Source organism: Falco biarmicus, chromosome 7, assembly GCF_023638135.1.
Source record: "Falco biarmicus isolate bFalBia1 chromosome 7, bFalBia1.pri, whole genome shotgun sequence".
NCBI classification, from domain to species: Eukaryota; Metazoa; Chordata; class Aves; order Falconiformes; family Falconidae; genus Falco; species Falco biarmicus.
The window spans coordinates 72,735,285-72,759,151 of NC_079294.1; the positions used below are offsets into that span (position 1 = coordinate 72,735,285).

General features: G+C 41.6%; 1 protein-coding gene across 10 annotated transcripts in view; it reads left to right on the forward strand.

Moving 5' to 3' along the window:
* MYO9A (myosin IXA) overlaps window positions 1–23,867 on the forward strand; it is a 184,152-nt gene that overhangs the window by 118,310 nt on the left and 41,975 nt on the right. For 9 of the 10 annotated variants that reach the window (XM_056346113.1, XM_056346117.1, XM_056346120.1 and 6 more), the window contains 4 exons: window positions 12,433–12,554; window positions 13,941–14,082; window positions 14,886–15,081; window positions 19,400–19,519. In XM_056346113.1, coding sequence (XP_056202088.1) covers window positions 12,433–12,554; window positions 13,941–14,082; window positions 14,886–15,081; window positions 19,400–19,519 — 580 coding nt within the window. The remainder of the gene's footprint in view (window positions 1–12,432; window positions 12,555–13,940; window positions 14,083–14,885; window positions 15,082–19,399; window positions 19,520–23,867) is intronic. The other variant, XM_056346121.1, reaches the window with a different exon arrangement.

Below are 23,867 nucleotides of genomic sequence, written 5' to 3' on the forward strand. Positions count from 1 at the left end.
TCTGTAGTTCTTCTTGGGCTGGCTTATAACCAATGACCTAATTAGCTTTCTCCTATAAATCTGTCAAGCACACGAAGTCATTAAAGTCAGTATTTGCTGTATGGATGAGAGGAGCTGTTGCAGAGGCATCTGATTGCAAAGGGCTCGTTCCAGTTCTTAATGTCAGAGCACGTCATCTGTCTAGGGCTGGAGCACTGCAAGCTCTGCTGGTGGAAAATATGGTCATCTCTACATAGTTTGCTTGCTATAAATATAAATAAATGTACAGCTGCATGAGCACTAATCCTTCAGTGAATTATTTGTATGGTTTAACCATTTCATTTTCCTCTTCTCGGAGTTATGTGCTGCATGTGGAGGATTGGATTTGATGGAAAGAAAACAGATGATACATATTCAGATCTTGGGTCTTCAGAATACCCTTCCTTCCCAGCTGGCCCAAAGATTAACCTCTTTTTAATGATAGTTGCTGAATTACAGGTGAAGACTGTAGGGAGTTAATATTGTGTTGGCAAAAAAAAAAAAAGATGACGAAATAGTTATATTACTTTGAATTGCGAATTTATCTGAGACATTTGTGGCTTTACAAGGGTTTATTTGATGTCTTGGATGGCTGAAAGACAAGTGGGGTTATTGATGATGGGCGCCTGAAGTGGAGAGGGGTCTTGCCTTGTACCCAGAGATATGCTGCTTTTATCTCCAGAGCTTGCAGGAGGCTGCAGACAGATTGCTGAGGTATTTGGACATTTCTGCTAAAAGAAATGACAAATGTAAGTATTCGCTAAGGATTTTCTTTAAGTCGTAATAGAATTTCTGTGCAAGAGCGGTATTTAGCCATGATGTAATTGTTGCTGTGGCATACTGCTGATGTTATGGATACCAAAATACCTCTCGCAAAGTCATCTAACAGAAGCGAGGGATTATTTTAACTTTTTTTTTCCTTGATGAAATCTAATACAGTGTGCCTTGAGAATCTTTTTTTAAAAAAAACAAACAAAACCTTCTGCCTGAAGACAACACTATTTCCAGTGGTTTGCAAACAACCAGCTGAGGCATCCTCAGGCGGTCTGGCTTCAGCCTGATGCTTCCTATAAATGCAGCTGCTGTTGTGCTGTGTACCGAGAGTCTTCAAAGGTCTTTGCAACAGCAAACTCCTTGCTCTGAGCCGCCCCTGAGAATAAGGATAAGGCATCTCTGCCTGCTATTTATAGTAAAATAGGAGGACAAGGCAGTAAGTGGTAAATGTTAGAGTTCTGCCTTGGATTAAGTGAGTTACTGATGTTTCTTTACCATTTTTTTTTTTAAACGGACTGTTCTAGATCGCAAAGGAAGATTTAGTGATGATTCACGATACATGGGAATATGCTTTGGCAGATGATGGAAGAGTACAAGAAAGACAAACCTGATGAAGCAGTAAAGCCTCAGGCTCAAAAATCCCAGCCTGTCTGTGTAGGCAAACTCTTGGATTCAAACCAATAACAATTATTTATTAATCTAGAAAGATTGCTGTTGCAGGAATCATAACTTAAATACAGCCTGACCCATCACATAGCATGGGTGGTTTTTCTCTGGCCTGGCAGAGCCCCCCCGGCCCATTCTCCAAACTTTGTCATCTTTGACCTCACTGATCGTCCTCCGTCCCTGCTCAAGGCTCACCCAGTGCTCAGCTGTACAGTTACCCCCATGCCAGCCACCTTGCCCTGTTTCAGCTGATGCCTTCAAAGGTTGAGAAGTCATCCTGTAGCTTTCTGTCCCACAGATATTGCTGTTTAAGTTCTTTTCTACCTTTTGTTTACCCACCAAACCTCAATTTTGAGGACATCGTTTTATTGTTTTAAAAAATTGATGAATAACTGAGGTTGAGTCTGAAAAAGAAATTTTTTTTTTTTGAAGCATGATTAGCTGGCATGAGCTCAGGTGTTAAGCGAAGTGTATTTTCTGGTGGGGTGGGTCCCTGTTGAGCTTGATGCCCCAACCACCAAATCTCAGCCTGCTCAGATAGAAAAACTTAATTTCATAAAGTTAATGCGTCCTATGAAATGTTTGCTCAGCCATCTAAAGCTCCGTAAATATTTAGGCAAGTCTATAGGTTTTATTGGTCCTGTGTAATAGGTGTAGACATCTGAGAGTCTGGTCTAAATCATGAACATTATAACCATTTGCTCATCGCAATCGGAGTGAATTAATTAATCGATTTGTCACGGGATGCAGTGATAGGTAGTTTATTTAGTCTGTGAAATGACTGCAATGTCTGTGATACTTTAAAGCATCTTGTATATGCAAGGTTTCTCAGGCTACGCTGCTTTGTTTCCAGCAGCCTTCCATGTCATTTAGGGTAAATAAAATACAAAAATTAAATAAGGAGAAATAAATTGTTTCATTTAATTTAAGAAAATAATTAAAATTAGTTAAATTAAAAATAAATCATGAAAAAGGATCTTTCTCTTACTGCTTGGCATACTTTTTCCCTTCCTTCCAGTAAGGGGTTTTTGTACCTCATCGCTACAGTTAAGCATGAATGCCTCTTTGTTGCATCTGAAGACAAAAGCCAACCATCAGAAGTCAACTGTTGAGGACTAGGAGGCTCAGTTCAAATTTCTGTTTTCGTTGGAGGTAGGAGAGCGGATGCCCTCCGAAAAATGCTGCTGTCAGCTGTGTGCCATATGTCACATGGAGGAATACCAAGCTGCATAAGTTATTGATTTATTGTTTGGCAACACGCCACTGCATGTAACTCACATTTGGGGGGAAAAAAAAGGATGCTTAGAGTATGTAACTCATATTTTTAAAAAAAATATATTTTAAAAGGGTACTTAGAGTTGTTTAAGTGTTATCTTTAGGACAGGAAGATTTCAAACTACAGGACTGAAATAAAACACAACTGTGGTTATCACTGGTCCCCCAAAGCATTGCCTGGGGTCCTTCCCCCCCAGGGTGGTGCATGGCCAGGGCGGGATCCAGGGAGGCTCCATTTGCCACCCCCTTGTTTTGGGGCTTCTCCAGATAATGAAAGTTCATAATATATAATACATAGTAGACTATTTTATATATACATTATATAATGTCATAGAATACTTTGAGTTGAAAGGGACCTTAAAGATAATCTAGTTCCAACTTCCCACCTATAGAGTATGTACTATATGGATCCCCCATGAGTAGTGCTCTCAAATATGTGTAATGGCATACTAGGTAGGCAAATTAGAAAACATGCTTAAAATATCATTAACAAATACTCTAGCAAGCTTTCTTGGTGTGACGTACTGGTGTGAAAGACTCAACAGTTTTCTGCATTTTTTGTACATTAGAATTACATATCGAAAAGAGACAGGGTCTCATTGCTCTTGTTTTTTTTTAATATGATTCTGTGACCTTCAGTTTCAGACCAGTGCAGAGAAGTGGTGTATCTGTGTTTTTGTGAAAGTATCATGATTGTGGTTGGCAGCATAAATTTCTTGAGATAAATGCACAGAGCTCCTATCTGCAAGTTGGGCAATGTGTAGTTTTAAAGATTCAAGTTCATATTTTGCCTAGTGACTTAGGAACGTGGACTGCTTTACAAATTGTCTTGTAGTAAGGAAAAGCAAAGGTTATATCGATAAAAAGATTATCTCAGCGCTGTCCCTATGTCTTGGCTTTTGCTGATGTTTTTGTGAGCCAGACAAGCTAAGGGGAATGTTACCAGGCATCACACAACATCTGAGCACATCCCCAGGCTGTGCTTGCAGCGCTGCTGCATCTGCCCCAAACCGCCTCTGTTCCCCTTATTCGGAGCTCCTCTTCCATCCCTCATCCCCACCCTCCTTGCTAGAGCTCTCCAAGTTGCAGGTGCCTTGCTCCAGGTGGCGTTATATCTCTCCCAAGTTGCCATCATCTCTTGAGCCCCTTTTTTCCTCTTTTCTAAGCTGGTTCCTTGACTTTTCCAGTTAGATAATGTTTTCTGCTGATTGTGGTTCCTATTCAAATACATTGGATAAATATATATGGGTATGGGCTGTGCCAGGGGACAGTCCTGTCCCCCTAACCCAGCCAGAGCCCTGCACCAGCGGGGTTGGGATTGACATGGGTACACCGAACCTGACTGTCCTCTGGGACCTGGCCCTGAGATGCAATCCAATACATGTATATTTATTTATTTTCAATAGATAGATATGTACTCATGTATGTTATGAAGCTCCCCCTGAAAAAAAACCCCAGAAATCAAAAAAGGATGAGATAAAGATGAAATAAACACAAATTTTTATTTATTAGTGATACAAAAAGTATTTTCTTCCCACACCTTGCTTTGGAGAGCATTACGTGTGATCTAGGGTGCTTCTGTACTAGTCTCCTAGGGCCGGGTCCTGGGTGTTAGTCCAGAATTATGGTCATGGGGAAATTCTGGCACATTCCCAATACCTATGAGCCAAATTAGGCAAGGATGTAGTGAAATCTTCGGTTATATCAGAAAGAAAGCACTAGCAATACTTGTGAGCAACAGCTTTTTTTAAAAATAAGACCTCAGTGCATGTTGATGGATTTTCCTAGGACAGCATTGTGCTGTGTGAGCTCCCTTCTTAAGCAAGAAGATGAGTGAGAAACCTCTAAAAGCCTCTAAAATACTTCAACCCATCCAAAAAAATACCATATTGAGGCAGAACTGGATGGTCCATTGTGACCGTGGCTCTTCTACTTGTTACATGTGAAATTCCTGCTTGGACAGTTGGTTTGGCACAGTAACAAGATGTTCATAGGGGTAGCACAAGACAACTATGTGTGTGTGTATATATATACATATACATATTAGGGAGTACTGTGAGCCCACTGTAAGTGTGAATGAATGAGAAGGGAATCGGGATCAAGTGTATTTATTGGCACAAGTTTGGAGTGGGACTGGAAGAGGAAGAAGACATTTAGCCTCGAGGACCAGTCTGGTGTTGACCATGACCACTGTGGACATCCTCTTCATGCTTCCTAAGCCTGATGTATCTTGCAAGAACTGCATTGATATTTCTTTTCCTCTTTGATAGCAAGAAATTAAAGAAATTAATGTGCCAGCAGATCACACAGAATTGTTAGGCTCACGCTTCTCCTGGCTGTTGTAAGAGCAGGTTGGGAAGAAGGATGCTCCTGGAAAGAGAGTAAATGGGACCGTGGCAACATGTATTTTGCTAGCCAGATCATGCAAAACCTACTTTCCCCATTTTGAGAGAAAAATACAATTTATGACTGAAACCTACTGTTGCCACTGAAACGCAGGAAGCTGATTTGAGCTTGGAGATGGGTGCTGCAAAGCTGGTGTAACACAGCCACGTGTGTGAAACCCTGGGCTGCACCTACTATTTTAAAACACTTTATTTAATGATGGACAGTCTGAATTACAATAAGTCAAAATCTTAGGCTGCGTACATGCAGCAAACTGGAGATTGTCAGTAGCCGAAGGATCAGCCCCAAAGAAAAACCAAATTCACTTGCCATTTGCTGAGGAGCCACTGAGAGTGTCACCTTGAAGGAGAAGACCATCTCGGGGAGCACCTTTGCTTCAAAGCCATCTGCCAACGCTCCATAAGTGGTTTGTAACTTAAAACAGGTGGCAGCAGCAGTGCAGTGGAAGGCTGTTTATCAGAACCCCTATGTTGCCATATATTATCATTAAAATGGAGCGGCTTATAAACCTGTTTATAGATTGTGTATTTATAAAGCATGTGGGGATGCATTTTTATATATACTGTCTGTGGATGCATTATTTAAAAAAATATATATATGGCTGTGTGTGTAAATTCCTTTTCTACTTAAATTGAGAACAAACACAAAAATCCTTGTTCATAAACGAAAGTGTCAGCATTGTCAGCCTTGGCATCCTCTTCTGGAGGGATGTCAGGAACTCGAGGTATCTGTGCTGTCTGCAGCGTGTAAGTGCTGGCACCAAAGCAGACGTTGGTCTCATTCATTTGGGAACTCTCTAATAATAAGGTTTTCACATCTCAAGGATTTATCATATCAAGCTCATTTTAATTATCAAATTATGCCAGGGTGATTCTGCTGGGACTGGCTCTTGGTACCCACCTGCACTTACTGAACAAACAATCCTCCATGGGATAGATGAATTCCTGAATGAACGGATCCTGGGTGGATCTCCTGGGTGGAGGGGTTTCCCCACACCTAGCTGCTGTTTCCAGCTTTGAAAAAGCCTTCCCAAGCTCCCCAAGATGGATGGTGTAGGGTACATATGTATATAGACATATGCAGAAAGGAGCTTTTACAAGGTTTAGCTCCATTAGTTTTTCATATAACAATGACCTACTGTAATGTAATTTTTAAAACATTAAGAATTGTATTCTTTCCTGGAGGGTTTTCAATGTAGTTTGCAAAATACGGCTTCATTTCTCATTTTTGACCTAAGCTTTTGGAGACATCCTATCTTACTGTCCATCAGCATCTGCAAGGCTGATGGTACCTTGTTACTACCAATCAAGAAAGGAAAAACGTGTATGCTTGGGTTTAGTGGCTCTAAGCTTGCATTTGCAAAGGTTTATATTGTTGGGGGCGTCAAGTTGACTTGTAATATTTAATAAAATTTTGAGATTAAATTTAAGCTGGGGAAGTTGGCTAAGAATGGAGAGACGTGAAAAGGGATTTAATTCCTAGTTTCTCACTTTCCAAACACTGCCTGAAGCTGAAGCAGACGGTGTTAAGAGTTAAGAAGAGAGGAATTTCACACCCTTATGTTTTGTCATGAATTTTTAGGCAAAATATATACATTTCGACATCCCATTGAAGCATATGGCTCTGGATTATGTGAATTTTTGTGAGAAGAACATGAAGGGAAGCATTCCCATGTGGAGATATGCTGGAAAAAAGGATTTTTCAGTTGATTTCCTACTTTATTTTGGGAATTTTCATTGTATAAATAAGGTTTTCCTATGCCTAGGCAATGAAAGGCTCAGGCAGATAACCTCCTGGGGCTTATCTAGCTCTGTCCCGGCGGAGGTGAATGAGCTGGTGGGGTTTTCCTCTGCTGTTGTGATTTACCCGAGCATTTCTGAAGCAGGGTTGCTATGCTTCTGGGAAACAGAGAATGCCATGTTTCCCTTGCACGAAGTTCCTTGCAAATAATTATTCATTATGTTTTACATTGCCTTCTAATATGCTTTAATTTCCTAGTTGGACTTGATACAAGTTGAAATAGCACTGCATGCTACATTTTATCCCTCTTTTTGCTGTCAGCCTTCTCCCATCCCCAAGAAAGAGGTGAGAGCATCATCCCTGGTTTTGGGTTTAAAATGTTATTTTGGGGGGCTGCTTCTCAATTTTCACTGTGACTAATAGCAATATCCCAATGGTATAAGATGTCTGCCTCCTGCGCACTGAAATGCTGAGATATTTTTGTGGCTCTTAGCTTGCGACAGGCTGTGTGGATGGATGCCCAGCACCCTCCAGACCTCTTGAAATCACAGCAGAATTTTTACCTTTGATATCCTGTGATAGGGTAACAAATTTCATGTATCATGGAAAAGCCCCCGCCTTTGTATTCGGGCCTGATTTTTCACTGCCTTGTGAGTTGAATTTACTAATCCCTTGGTTTTGTGCTTTAAGACAGATGGGAAACTTCCTATGTTTTTTATTTTGTATTTTTATCATGTCTCTCCAGTTTCATTTCTTCTCTGGGTTTCTATGCCCCTTGTCTCTTAAATTTTTCAAGATCCTGATCACTCCCCTTCAATCATCTCTTAACTTTACCGTTTGATTTTGGGGAGCAATAGCTCCCAATGAGCATGGTACTGTAGATAAGTGTGAGCTTAAAAATAATATTTAATGCTTTCTCCTCTAATTACGCTTTTTAGCTTTTGTTTTTACTTACTGTTGACTATGGCTGGATATGGAGTAATTCATAATAGAGCGTGTGTGGACATGCAGAGATGTTTTCCAGCACCTCCAAGATGCTGTTAGGCTCATGGGTATATAAAGATATATATAAAACTTTAATTCTGCTGCAGCTTAGAGCGTGTTTGTTTCACTTAGCACCAAAATAAAGTCCTGATAACAGAACTGATCCAACACTCCTGTAAAGATAATGGGACTTGTTTCTCTACGTGTTCAACTATAAAACTATGGCTGATTTCTCTTTGTAGCAGTAGGGTTTCCATCAAGCCTTGCAACCCAGTTGGGAAGGATTTCCTGATGCTCAGCATGCATATTTTAATCTTAAATTCATTATTCTGAGTGGCAGAAGCGGTGTTTGAGCTCTGGGGTCGGTTGTAGGCAGGCAGGGTTTCTCTTTAATAGCGCTTAGCTATGTCTTTACTAGAGTTCCTTTAATCTTCATATGTAAAAAATGCTGGATATTCTGCCGTATGCTGGTTTTTTGATGCCCCAAATTTGACATGCTCTTATGCCTCAGATAATGCTGTATCCGGTAAAGATATTCAGTAAACATTTATGTTCATGTTCTGAATATATGCATTTCAAGGTCTGGATCCACATTTTATGTCTTTTTTTTTTAATGTTTGAACATCACGAATTGTGTTTTATTCAGATCAGCCTGAGCATTTTAAGCTCTAAAAAGCATCCCTTTTAAACAAGAATAACTCGAACTAATGCTGCCTTTTCTTATGAGCCATCTCCCTGCTTAAGCCACATCTTTCTAAATATCGGATGCAGTAATAATGGGTTTTTTCCCCTTAAAGAGAAGCAAAATGAAGTCACTAACCCTCTTCTCTCTTGCGCTTCAGCTGAGTCAGAGGCCAAATCCACGTTACAGGGTTTTGCTGAGCTTGCTGCTGCAGCGAGCGTGCCGGTGCAGCTATGGCAGCTCAGCCCCGCTCTGAGCTGGGTGACAGCATCCGAGAAGTGAGTGTGCTCGCACCGCCAGGACAAGTCCCTTCGGTGACATGTGGTGCCGACGTTGACGTACTGCTAACATCATTGTGGTCAGGGCAGCAGAATTGTTTCTAAGTGCACAACTGGGAAGTATCAATCTCCTCGTGGTGAACATACAGGTCACCTCAAGAGCAATCAGTAGCATCTCACCCAGTAATTAAATGAAAATATGGAGCTGCTGGACTCTGAAAAAAAAAAAACAAACAACCCTGAATATCTTTTTTTTTTGTTTTTGCTTGATTTCTTTTGCCAACTTTGAGAGCTCATTGCTCTCTTCTCCAGTGAACTTGCATTGCTCCACCTTCCAGCAGGCCAGGTTTCAGCTATCCAGGGATGGGAGGAGTATATCTGTACATTTTTATTGGGAGTAAGGATGCCAAAAATCAGACTCTGGACTTTACTGCACTAGAAACTCTTGCATATAGTGGTAATGTCAGTGGTTTGGTTCTCTGTGTAAAGATGGTCTTCTAGGAATAGGACATTTGAATTTGCCCATAAACATAGATTAGTTTTAAGTCAAGGTAGAAGTCTAAGCTGGTTTTTAATTAAACTCCAGTTTGAGGGGGTTTTGTTTGAATGGGCTATGTTTCATATTGTCTTCATCTTGTTAAATGAAAACCTCATGTTGTTTGGATGTAATTCCTTAATACTCAAGTGCTCTGCGAGGACCCTGCATCCATCAAAGGATGGCAGAGACTTCATTGTCGTACTCAGGAGTGAAGAATATTGTGGAGGCAGCCTTTCAGGGTGTCTCCTGAATTCTGCAGAAAGACGGTCATTAGAAGGGGAATACAGAAATCATACACAAATCATATAGAAGATTAATAGCTGAAACTTAATTGAATACGTCTAACGTATACATATGGACAGCAAGGATTTTACCCTAAAGCTTCTGCTTTTATGTGGTCAATTTGCACAGTGTCCTGCAGACCAGCAACACCCAAGGAATTCGATTGGCCAGTCACAAAGCCGCAGTTACTTCTCCTGGGTTGTGATTCTGAAGGCAATCCAACCAATAACTGGAAAAATGCTAGGAAAGAAGCAATAAGGGGAATTTTTTTTTCCATTTAAGCTTTGGAGCAATTGCTCTGGAATAGTTCCTGCTGCTGCGTACCCACCTGTCTTGAAGTGGGAGCGTATATCTGAGTTATTGTGGAAAAGGTTATTAGTTGAGGACTTTAATCCCTCTTCGTATTTGGCCAACACAGCAAGAGGTTGCATTGGGGATGGAGGGGAGGGAGGAATGGACGGACAGATGTGGGGAGCAACCCCACAGCCTGGGAGTGAGTGTTTCTGACCTAGCCCAGGGGAAAAAGAAGAGCAGAGAAGAGAAAATTAGCCAAAACCCTGCAGCTGAAGAAACCAAGGCCAGGAGGTATGTGATGACTGGCCCTCAGGTCACACACTATCTGTGGCAGAGCTGAAAAAGCCTAAAAAAAGTAGAGACATTGAAAGAACCCTGGTCTTCTATGGTCATTTACTGGAGTATATTTGAAAAACCGAGAGCTAACATTGCTAATTCGTTATTTTGCACCAATCTTAGGAGTAGTAGAAGTTTTTAGTCTGGGCAGAAGACTTTCACAGCAATGTTCATTTTGCAGCTGCCAAATGTCATACGTGGAGCTGGGGATGTCGAGAGGGCTTCTAGAACAGAGTGATGGTGTGGTCCAGGTTAGATGTATGCAAACATAAAACTTGAGATAATTGGGGGTTTTGGGGGAGAAAAATTATGTAAAGCCCCCAGACAAGTAGTTCAAAAAAGTGTCATAATAATAAATATGTAAGGCAAGTAATGTGTAGCAGGCACCCATCACCACCAAAATAAAGGTCTTCTGTTATCATCACAGCAAGGTTTATTGCTCTCCAGGTGCTCAGGACCAGCCCTGAGCAGGCAAAGCTGGGGCTAATGGACCTGCATGTGATTAAGTGGCTGTCAGAAGCAGGCGGTTGATAAATGATGCTGACTGCAATTACTGCTGCACCCATCACTGTCTCTCTTTTAAATCACTCAGGAGAAGCTCACGCTCGCTCAAGAAATATGCAGTCTTTTACAGTTGACTGGACTGCCATATAGAAGGATTTTTCCTGACTTGTACTGAAAATGCAATGAGTCTTAGTCAAATATATGATTTTTAAATGCCTATAGTTTAGTAGTGACTGGTGAATGTTATTCTGCATGCCTACTGTGTCCTGGTTGCTCTGCAGGAACCTAAGAAAAAAAGAAGAAAAAAAAAAAACAAAACGAAAAGAAAACATGAAATTCATAATATGGAGTTGTTCCTTATTTTCAAGATTATTGTTTTTTCCAGTGGTATGTGTTACGTTTTGAACCTGAAAGGCTTTAGGGCTGTTAGAAACTCCTTCTATACCTGCACACGTGTGCATAGAGCGTGTATCATTGATGTAAAGGTATATGATGTTTCAAATAGTGAATTCAGGACCTTCTATGTTTTTTAGCAAAAATTTCCTTGTGAGTTGTGTCAAAGCACTTCAAGCTCTAATTCTAAAAATAATATATGTTGAGTTCATGTTAATTTTGGATGAGGAGAGTTGGAAGAACATATTTCATTTTGAAGTTTTTTGCTGGTATTAAAAATAAAAGCAGAAGCAGCAACAAAAATGAATCGGATGGTTATAAAGGTGCACCATATTAGTGCAATTTTGATAATTTTCCCCTTTTTTTCATCAATTCTGCCATCGAAATGTCTTACGATAGAGAAGTAAAAATGCAGCTTGGATTGGTAGGACTTTTTCCAACACAGGGAGTAAGGTGCACTTCCAATATCACTGGAGTGAGTCATAAGTCTTGAAAGTGTATGATAAAAATTACGATTTTTAGACTCTGCTTGCTTCCAGATGCCCAAAAATAATCTGTGCAGAAGACTTCTCGAAGTAATCCAGTTGAAAGTGTATCTTGGAGGAGAGAACCTTTATAAAAGAGCAAGGGTTGGAGTTATTTTGGTGGAAAATAAAGAGGTTTTTTTCCCCTCAGCATTGGATGTGGGGACAGATCCTCACTTTTACTGTAAAGGGCCATGGCTCCGCTCATCTTGGAGCGGGGATTTCTACTAGCTGGAGCTCTCTTGGTTAGCCCTTACAGCACCAGCCAGTAATAGTGTGAACTACAGGAGAGTGGACCCCAGCGAAGCAGGAAAGGCTGTTCTATTGCTGCTCCTTTGTAATTAAATTATTTTTTTCTTATAGCAACTAAATACTAAGTATTAATTGATGCAAATACATCATATAGCGCATTAACAGCAAGCCAGGAAAAGCAAAGCCAGATGCAATGATGCGCAGCATCTGCAATAGGCATGGTCTGCCATATACCTAACCTGTGTCTGAACAAAAGTCTGGTACATCTGGAATTGTAAAATGCTGCATGGTTCCCTGTTGTCCAAGTGGTTCTTTATCATTTTCTTTTGCATCAAAGAAAATATTGGTGGCATATTAGCAGAAGAAATGTTCATTTTGGTAAATGGTGCATCGGCTTCTGCGAAACCCTTTGAATTTTAGTTGGTTGTTTGGTTTTTTTTTTTGCTTGCATACAATATTGTTACAATATCTGGGGGTATTTTTTAGGAGGAATATAGAGCAGAAGGAATTAGTTGGCACAACATAGACTACATAGACAACTCCAGCTGCATCAACCTGATCAGTAAGAAGCCGACGGGCCTGCTCCATCTGCTGGATGAGGAAAGCAAGTGAGTAGGAAACTGGTTTTGCTGGTGATATTTGTTTTTTCACATAAAATGTGTTTAGGTCTTACCTCTTGTGGTTTTTCCCAGAAAGATGCTAATAGCTCCCTGGGCTGATTTATCTGTGTCTCTGGTTTTGTTTCCAAGGTGGTAATGCAAACAGTGGAGACCCAGTGAGCTGAGCAAAAAGCCTTAACAAATAATAACTAAAATTCTGTTTCAAGAATTTCTTCTGTTAAAGGGAAAGGCAAAGGTTTCTGCTACTTCTCTCCTCATATCTCTCCCTGTCTCTTGCGGTGTAATGATGTGAAGATGCTTGAAGTTGAGCAGAGTGAAGGGAGATCCAAGCACAGGAGTTAAAGCAGGTTGTGTGGGTGCTGTTACAGATATTTAAGGTGGATTTATCAATTTACTTTTAAAAATTAGGCCAGAGTGAACTGAGGGGATGTACATAGGGGCTGTGCTTCCACAGGATTTTGTGGGCATCAGGGTTGCAGCTCAGATTTCCATCCTCAGTTATATCCATCCAGCTTGTCCCAGTAGAAGCTATCAGATGAGCACGTGGCTTCTGGATCTGCCTTTGGATGGAAAATTGTGAGCGTAAGGGATCTCTTGCCAGAGGTGCGTGCCAGTTTTCTCCATGTGAAGGGCCAGGAAAGGCCAGGTGGTTTTGCTGGTATCACCTTGGATCCATGTGGCTCCAGTCCAGGGCACGCGCTCGCCTCCCACCATTTGCTTGCAGGTTTCTCCTCCGTTTCTTGTCTTGTTGACCAGATGCACGGCAGTGATGCTTCCCCGGTGCCCAGTGGTACTGTACCAGGCTAAAACAGCTTAAATTAGGTAAAGTTGAGAAATATACCCCTGCCAAGCTGGAGATTTACATAAAGTTTGAGGGTGGAGAATTGGCTTGCTTTTACCAAGAGGCTTCTTCTCTCCTGTGCCAGGATCAGTCAAGTAAGTCCTGAAACTGAAGTGAGGTTTGTAGGCAGAACAGCTCAATGTTTCATAAATGTGTGAATACCCCACAGAAATACAAGCAGTCTGAGCCTCAAAACCAATGACAGAAGCTTGGGGTTTCAAACACAGCTGCCCTGAATAATTTCCATGCAATGAGCATACAATGCAGTATACCACAATAAAAATATACCTATTTTTGCTTTTATAACTGATTTCAGACCATTACTAAGTCAGTTAAGAGTTCTTCAGACACCAGATATACCTTGTATTTGTGTATAACCACATGACAGCATGCAAAATAGTGCTTGCCTAGTTCTTCAGGCACAGAAGTGGAAGCTCAGAATATCTCTGTTTTCCTGTTTGTGGCCAAGGAAGATGTGTAAAACCTTTTTCACTGGGTTTACAGCTATTTTGTTTTTAATTCTTTCCACTCAGTTTTCCTCAAGCCACAAACCAGACACTGCTGGACAAGTTTAAGCGTCAACACGAAGGGAACTCCTACATTGAATTTCCAGCAGTCATGGAGCCAGCTTTCATCATCAAACACTATGCGGGCAAAGTGAAGTACGGAGTGAAGGTCTGTCACCCAGCTGTTCCCCAGCAGTTGTTTTCATTTAAATCATCTAGCTGTGATGGTGGAAGGAGAGTCCCAGAGGCTCCAGAGGGGCGTTTTGGAGAAGGTTTGGCTAGAGAAGAGACATGGGGGTCAGGAGGGAAGTGTTTGGTGAAAAGCTTGGCTGAAATGAGAAGGTGATGGGGATTGTGTCTTCCTGATCTCTTCCACTTTGCAAGCTCTGTGTGTTGGCATTTTGGGGAAGAGTTTAGGGACTGCACTGAGTTAACGCTGTGTCCAAGGAACAGGTTGAAACTGGGTGTTTGGTAGCCTTCCGGGGCTTGGTTTGTGTAGAAAACTCTATGGTTTTTTCATCCTTAGCTGTTTTATGATACAAGTTACATGAACATAGGTCTCAGCATCTCACTGCTGCAGGTACTTTTTGAAGTCCCATACAAATGATTTCAAATTTGACCCTGTTTCTATTCATGCCAACTATCAGCAGAAGCAGTTCTGGTGGGCAGGTGAGCCTGTATGAGAATCAGCCCTAGGATTTACAACTGCAAATCTGTAATTGTGTTTCTGATGCAATGAATGCATGTGACAAACTTAAGCATCAGCTTTGAGATGCTTTGCAGAGCGGTGCTTTGGGATAAAACAATTGTTTTCTGGACAAAAAGAGACATCCAATATGGGGGCAGAAAAAAAAGATAGCAGCAGGATTCAGTAGTTGTGCTGTCCCAGGGACAGCATGGCAGATCTTACCCAGCGTATCTTGTAGATATTGTTTATTTTCCTTTCTGTCCTTCCTTTTTCTTCTTCTTCAGGATTTCCGTGAGAAAAACACTGATCATATGCGTCCGGACATTGTAGCTCTCCTGCGAAGCAGCAAAAATGCCTTTATCTGCGGCATGATTGGGATTGACCCCGTGGCCGTCTTCCGCTGGGCAGTCCTGCGGGCCTTTTTCAGGGCGATGGTTGCTTTTAAGGAGGCAGGAAAAAGATACGTGGAGAAGAAAACTGGTACGTGTGCTGATCTCCTAATCCTAGCACCTGATTTTCACCAGCAGTTTAGGTCTAATATATTACTACAGTACTTTAAGTAGCCTAAATTCTTAGGAGCTCTTAATCTATTTAAAAAAAAAAAAAAAAATCATTAAACCAGTGTTTAGATTTTTGCTATGTAAAAGTCACATCTTAAGGTATGTTTGGATTTTAACACATTATAAGAAAATATTTTCACTTTATTGCTGCTTTAACTTTTCCTCTTTGTAGGATGCATATGTAGGAAAACCTGAGTGATTCAGAGACATAAAAATTATTCAGCAAATAAGGCAAATTATTTTTGCTAGGATTTCTTGAACTGTTAGTTACGTCCGGAAACAAAAAAAGGCAATAATTCTTCTCTATAATTTTTCATGCTATTCACCCTTTAAGCTGCAAGGGACCGTGTCTCTTGTCTAGCAAAATTCATTGCTTTGCAGTCATCCAGAACCACCTCATGCCGAACGTGGGGGCATTAAATTAAAGGAAAGTAATGGTGCATCATCATGCTGTGGCAGGCAATGCCTGGCTGTGCTTTTAGACCATTTCTCTGCATAAAGCAATTTCCAAAAGATGGGTACAAGCTATTACTATTAATTTTTGGGCACAAGAGGGCTTGAAATTCATGATGAAATTAGAGTCTCAGCAGGGAAAATGTCAGCTGAGTTAAAATTAAGCATGGGGCTGCACCATGATGTTTTTTTAGTCTGAGAGCTGTGCATCAAGAACAGCTAGGGAGCCTGGGACAAGGAATGTAGATACGGAAACTGTACAAGCGGAAAGAATAATTTTCTTGTTCAGGGCAAATAATAGCATCCCAAGAAGAGCAGAAGGCAAAAATCAGCTTTCAGCTTATGAGGCTTTTCCTCTCGAACACTCAGGGGCAGCGTAAGAGAAAAGATATTTCTCATGAACCAGGGTCTGTCTGATAATGATAAAAATCTGTTCACAACCTTTGGGAGTAAGAACAAATTTCAAGCCCTGCTTCACTTTCTGTATCTCTGGCAATCAGTCGTGCCTGCCATGCTCACCTTCCCACTAGCTAGCTTTCTGCTTTTCATTCTTGATTTTGTGGCAATAATTTGGTTCTATCTATTTATATCTATATATATAAACATATAGGTATAAAATAGTCCAGAAGGTTTTCAGACAGTTCCAAGACTCAGTTCTTGCATTGCCTTTTCTTTCTGCAGCAAAACTAATGAATATCAGGTAATGACTGATTGTATTTCTATAGATTCTATACATTTCTATGATTTCTAAACCTTTTCTATCCTGTGATGCTGCTCTTTTATCTATCTGGTATCCTTTAGCCTGCTTTCAAATGGTTTTGTGCTTTGTAACCCCTGGGTTTTGAGAAAGGAAAAGGAAAAAAAAAAAAAAGAGGGGAAAAAAAAAATCCAGAAAGCTGGGTAAGATTGGTCTTAAGCTTCCCAGCAATCCTCAGATAATTTATAGCCTGAATTTCTTTCTACGTGCATCTTCAGCCTGAACTGGGGAAAAGTCACGAGCAAGTCACCATTACATAGGCAGAACTATTGGGAAGAGATTACCTAAATCTAATTCCTGTATTGAAGTACGCCATATCCTTGTAGGGAAAGCTTGCTCTAGCCCTACAAGTGATGGTGGAGCTGGGGCTGCTCATGTCCAGCTGCCTCTGCCCTCACCTGTCCCCTCCTAGCGTGACTTCTGCCCAGGTAGCACTTAGCGAGGTGAGATCCGTAGCAATGTTTTCACCACGCTTTTGCTGGTGACACCTCATGCCCATCTCCTGTTCAGTTGTCCTCCAAACCGCCCCGATCCTGCCAGGGCATCACAAAGCGGATGGCTGTAGCAGAGGCAGGCCTGAGCAGAAGTCTTGGCTGGTGTCCGGCCGGTGGGGCGTGCTGGTGCAACACGGCACATCCACTGCCGGATGCTGGTGGTCCCTCCTGCTCCCCAAAATAATGCAGAAAAGCCCCAATCTGCTGCTTTGCATCTATGGCAGAAGGCATTTGTGAATTATTAAAGAATTGCTAAAATTACCCCATCTTGATAGCCAAAAGCAGGCAACCAAAGACAGCATATGCTTTAGGTTTATTTTGTTCTTTTACCAAACCTTGCTGGCTTTAATTAGCCTGATTTGAGTGCCTTACTGCCCATGGACTGTGGAGCTTTTCATGAAATTACGGTAGATTAGCTGAGAATAACTTCACACCTGTACAGTCATCCAAGTGTGCACGCTTAATATTTATGCCTAAGTTTAGAAAAGGCATGCTGCCCCGTCCTGGGTTTCTGAGGTCCTGTCTGCTGCTGCTACCATCCATCAGGCAGGTGTAATGCTGAGTAGGAAAATATCTGAAGATTTTTTTGTTTTTTATTTAATGCCCTTTGCACTCTTTTGTCTTTACCTGTCTGAAGGCATGTCCGAGTCATGCTTGCAATACCCAGTGGGGATTTTAATGAAAAATCTCCGGCTTATGTGTAAGCAGCTCTGCAAAATTTTGCTCTGCTTTCTTTTTGCATCATCCTTTTGGTTATCTTCTCTGTGCCAACCAGTACTACGGCTGCTTATGTAAGGATAATCAGCACTTTTTCCTGCTAGCTTTGGGGACTCTTTCTTTTTTTCATGCTGCTAATATCCTCGTAGTGCAGCTGTTGGTGACTGTGCAATCGTTCTTGGTAACCTGGAGGTGAAGAGCAGCAAAGCGGGCATCACCATGAAGTTTGTTGTGTACCTTTTTCTTCTGCCTGAGAGATACTTCTTACAGTGCTGCCAGCCCTCCTCGGATTAAACATGCCAGGATCTGGCGGGCTGCAATTAGCTGAAGGGTGGACTTCTTCAATAATTAGATTTTTTTATTATTATTATTATTAAGTTTATCAGGGAGGATTGAGATGGTCCAAAACAACTACATGTTTGAACTACATTTGTTAGTGAACTTTGATTAAAGGAACATTATCAAGCTTTTTAGGAAAGAAATCTGGCTGGTTGACATTTTTTTGCTATATCATTGATATTAATTCATTATACAAAAGCCCCTAATTATTTGTTAGTGAAAACTTGATGGAAGAGCTGGCGCTGTTCATATAAACCAGGCTGCGGAGACTCCCAGCTTTCTCATCTTGGTTTTGCTGGACACAAACCTAAATCCTCGCTCTGGTGAAGGGTTCGTGGTCCTGGGGCTGTGCCCTCCCTGGACGGGCTCCGCATTTGCATTCAGCCAGCAAGGATTGCTCCTTGGGTTAGTGCCCATTGCAGCTGACCTACACGGTAACCCCTTCTCGAAAATGCTCCCATTGACTTCTGCAGATTTATTCTTGATGCTGGGCACCAGAAAACCACCACTACCTCCCCCACCACGCCTCCTCCCCAAAAGAATTAAAAAAACCCCTTTGTGTTTGCCAAGGAAAAGTGACAGCACAGCAACCAAAAAATTGGTCTTTGAGGTCTCACTGAGCAGCATGAAGTGATGTTAATGGGAGGAACATGCCCCTTGACAGTTCCTCTGGCAAGTTCAGGTTGGTTCTTTCTGATGATTTAATGCATTGGTATGAAATGCTTCCATACATGCTGACACAAGGTGGCTCCTCGGTGACCTCATTGCCCCTCAACGGGAGCATGACGTATCCCTTGACTTGGCCATGTAAACAATGACGGAGAGGTGCCGCCCATGGCACAGCGACCTTTTCTGTGGGACCTCCCCTCCAGCCTGTGATCAGAGCTGGGCTGTCAACAGTCCTCTTGCCCAGGCAGTGATGGTTTCTTCCAACTTTCGACCTCACAGCCATCCTGCCTAACTCCAGACTCTGTATCCTCTTCCCTTGAGGAATATGGAACCCTTGTTTAATACAGATAATTTCTGTTTTTCCTTCTAATTGCCAAAATCTGAGCAAGATGTGGCACTGGGATGCAAGATAAGAATTTGAGGTGGCCATGTCCGGGAGCATCTGCACAGTGAATTGGGTATAACACCTGGCAGAGGCACAGAAAGGATTTTTTAAAACAATTAATAAAAATAAAGATTTATCTAATCATCTTTTTTTTGCCCAGATAATCTCCAAGTGATTCTAAAGTGATGATGCTGTGGCTAATAAGGTTTATAAGTAGGGCTGGGATGTGGTCCAGCCCATCGCTCCTGTGCCATGGCACCATGTCCAGAGGACACCAAAGTTAAATTGTGTCAAGTGTGAGAAATGCGTGACCTTTGAGCTCTTGTGTCCTTCGGGCTTGTTCTTTACCCTCTCCTGATTTCTGCTTTTGTAATCTTTCTTTTCTCTCCTTTTTTTTTTTGTTGTTTTTATTTTGCTTCCCAAGGGCATGATGATGCAGTGCCATGTGCGGTTTTGAAAAGTGTGGATAGTTTTAGCTTTCTCCATCACCCAGTTCATCAGAGGAGCTTAGAGATCCTGCAGAGGTGCAAGGAGGAGAAGTACAGTAAGGCTCCACCACCCACCCTTCCCTCTGATATGACACTCACACACCAAGAAATGGAAACCAGGTGCATTCAGTGTAGAAAGGGTAAAAGAATAAATGCCCAAGAAGCCTTGCAGGATTGAATCGTCTGCCTTATAGCAATGTTGAGCATATTGGGAAATTATTAGGCAGAGTTCGGAAAGTAAAATTAAATGCAAGCCCGTGTCTCTTGAGATATCACGTCATTTTGTTGGTGGTTTCCCTGTTTACTAACTGACGTTAAGTCAGGATGCTGATGCTGGGGTATTTTTTGTGTGTTTTATTGTTGTTATCACATGTGTGATAATAAGTTCAAAGCATTGCAGGTCTGGTAGGAATATTGCTGATATAAGGCACATGGCTGATACAGCTGGAATTTAACTTTATTCTGATTTCATTGGACTTGAAAAATAACTCTAGTTTGTGAAAATACTGTCTCTGAGGGCTTTTACTTAAAACTAAAACATTTGGCAAAGTTATTTTACAGAATGAGTCAGGATGCACTTGGTCTCCGTTTCTTCCTCCTCACTCCTCTGTCACATAATAAACTCATCCTGCATGACAACATGGACGCTCTTGCCTGCACTACTTTGTTTTATATACATATATTAAAAGAATGCATATTTGGTGCTCATATCTTTAGATATATAATTTTTCTGCCATTATTCTCTTCCTTCGTGTTGCACATTAAAACTTACAGAAATAGAGCACTGCTATATGCAGTCTGCAAGGGCAGATCCTCAGCCCAAGTAGCTAACTTAAACATTTTGCAACTTAGGTGTAAATGCAAAACACCCAGTTTTTTTCCGCAGACCTGAGCACGGTAAGTAAAGTAGTTGCATGTTAAGCCCCCACAAATACACTTTTCCTGCTAGAAACCTTATATCAGGTGTCCGTGCTTCCTGCAGCATGTAGCACTGGGGGGAAGCAGAGGTGTTTTAACTGTTAATTTAGACTTTAATGCTTAATTTAGACTGCATTACTTTTTTTATGTAAGTTCCCACCATTGCCACTATTGCTACAAGGAAATACAAAGCAGTAATGCAAACACAGCACTAGCTTTTATTGAGTGGTGGTGTGCTAAGTGACCTTGCTGATACTACTAAGAAACTATTGAAAAAGAAGGTGATTATGAGTAATTTTAATTGCAATCAATTCATCAATTTAATTGTAATTTGTAAGTTAGCTTGGCAATATAGGAAGTTTGAAGGGGGGTAGTTTGCAGTTGCTTAGGTGTGAAGAGGGAAATTCATACAACTCGAGACACTTCGTGCTTTAATATGAAACAGTGACATTGAGCTCAGTGTTGAGCTCAGCATTTTAAAACCTCACTTCTTCTAGACTAGTCGACGCAGATTGGTCTCTCTTAAGGTAAAACCAATACATGGATCTGAGAGTAACATTGCTGTAGTTTGTGAACTGGCCAAGAGCATCTGACCAGACAAACGAGTAATTCATGTTCTCCATTCGGAAATGATTCACATCTTCCCACGGGATGTGCTCCTGTGAGCTGCTTCCCCAGGCTCCATGGCTTTGGCAGGCTGAGCTGGGGTTGGAGCATGTATAATTTTTCAGTCCTGAATTCAGTAGGCTTGGAGGCCCCGCAGGCGAGGATGCTGGGGCTGAGGTTGGCCCTGGGGACTCAGCTTTTCCCAGGAGTCAGGTGAGGTTACATCGATGTCATCCCTGAGAGAGGGACCAAGTTGGTCATCTCCTTGAGATCAACTCAAGATGAGTTGTGCAATTACTTCTAGCTGTGCACACAGAGAGAAAACTAATTGATTTGCTGAATATATTGAGATTCCATTTAGGTCACTTGGTATTCATCTTGTGTAGCCAGCTGATCGCCCTTCCCTTACCATCTGAGCTGCTTCAGTGGTGTCTTTCAGTCTATCAGTTAATTGATGGTCTTCCACCAGAGCAGGGCACTGGGTTTAGACATCTCTGAGTTCAGGACCAAAGCTCTGTGGGTTGAAGTTCATGGGTAAGGAGTAGACTGGGATTATCCAAAGCTCTTCTCAATGAGGGCAAAGACCTATTAGGCATATCAGTCTGTCTTTCTGAAATGCTAGAGCTGAAGAAAAGAGAATGTGCTTGAAAAATCAGAATAATTTTTTCCCTGAAGTGTAAAAAAGATCAGCTTGCATCTGAGCAGGGCAAAGGGAGTGAGTGGTTTTCACTCACACCACTGTTCCTTGCATGCAATGTATTATTTGTATAATATGTACAATTCAATAGCCTGTATTCACTGTACAGAATTCTCAAAGCCACATGTGACTCATCAGCTCAAATCTAAAACCTTTTTGCCTTTCATTTCTAAAAACCCCTACTCCGTTTTCCAGAAAAGGGGCTACATCAATATGACAACTTCCATTCAGCTGTGGCATGTATGCGTTTCTTCTTTTAAGAGCCAGGTGATGGCACAGTGTAGGGAAGTGGTGCTGCTGGCAGGTCGGCTGGGTTTGGTACAGCTCAAGCAGCCATCTAACCCTGCTTGTGACTGTAACTGTCATTGACCAGAAAGTCACTTAAGGTGCTAAGCTTGCAGAATCATGATGCGGTGTTAATGCAGCTGTTATCTGGAAGCTTGCAATAGAAATTCCCTGCTCCCAAGCAATGCAGGGTGCAGGTGCAGTAATATTTTGACACAAACTTGTCTTCCCAACTTCAGCCTGACTTGTTAGGTTAGAGTGGTGGTTTGGCCTTTTTCTTTCAGGGATTTCTTTGCTGGGGCATGCGGGGAAGTGAAGGAAGACAGTTTGCTCCAGAAAGAAGAGCATGGACAAAAAAAACATCTTAGAAACACCAGTGAAAGACCATTTCTCATGGAATGCTTTATGTTAGAGAAGCCTTCTGTGCCTTAATGCAGAAAGTATCCAGGCATATATACTATATATAAAATAGATGCAGCTATATGTTAGGTGCTTTCTTAGTGTAAAAATAGCTACAAAAAATACTAATCAGCTTTCTGATTATTCCCATTTCTGCCTCCCCCTTTACAACTGGGTTTTCTGTGCTCTAAGCAAGCAATTTTTGGCACATAAGTCCCAGCCTTGAAAGAGGTAAAAGAATGCGCCTAGGCTAAGAAATGTAGCAAAAAATGGGTTAAATGGCAAAAAGAGGGATTAAAAAGGAGGTTGAACTCTAGGCATAGCTAGGCACTTGGATAGATTATTTGGTTTCCTTTCTAAAAACCTCCAGAGCTGGAGATTGCAAAACCTTCTCATGCAGGGGTGATTCGGTCCTGCCTTGGAGCACAGGCAAGATCAAAGATGACCTGTGGCAGCACATTCCTGAATTTTCTTTTGCTTGGACCTCTAGGATATTTGGACACCTTTAGATACAATAATTTAACCAAGTGGAACATCAGCCTTTTCAGGCATTGCCTGCCCAGTGTTCCGGCTTCAAGACAAACTATTAAAATACCTCAACAGGTAAAGGACAGTTGCTGTCCCATTAAGGGGATATTGCCTGCTGAGGTTTGGTAGGAATTCATCTCCTTAGAACTGTCAGGCTCTGAGGAACTGGCACACCAGCAGGACAGGTGCAGACCTCTCTATTTGCTTTGCGTTCATCTTCAGAATAAAAGGGTCCTTAGGACACCATTTAGCTCAGCATCTGGGCTATGTTAAATAGGAAGATGATAAATGTGGGGAGGAGGGGTATGCTATTGCTTCTTCCTATTCTGTTACAAACTATAGTTTAGACTTCTTTCTTTGGTAAAGGAATATACTTTTTGCCCATGTTCAGGTGAGCGCTGCGATGTTTTCTGTCTCACAGAAGTGATTTCAGGACAGTTAAAAAATTGCTTAGTGGTTTTCATGTCAAATTTTACTTTATCGGGTCTTTAAATATCTGTAGTTTAGTGACTTGAAAAGTGTGTTGTTGTCTTCTGTCTTCCTAAATGCTTGGTTGCAAAACATTTCTACTTTGTGGAAGCTAGAAATGTCTGCTTCTGTAGCCATGCATGATAACTTTCTTGGCTATTTATTAAATATGAATTTTTCTAAAACTATCCCTATCAGAGGATATAGGTTCAATAGGCAATAAAGCCTCCCTGTGCAATATATACTACTTGCCACACATGTCCCTGTCCATATGTCTGCAGGAAGGGAAGAAGTGTACAAGGAATAAACTACCATTTTTCCAGGGATCCTACTTACGTTCAGGTGTTTGGCCCATGCAAGCAACTGGGGTGTCCTGTGCACAGTGGAGAGCTTAGGGACATTTTGGACATGCAGGTCACAGGTGGCTGGGCCCCCCAACACAGCAACCTCTTCCTTCACCCCATTTGCTTACTAGCTGGGGGACAGCGTGTCCCTAGCACAAC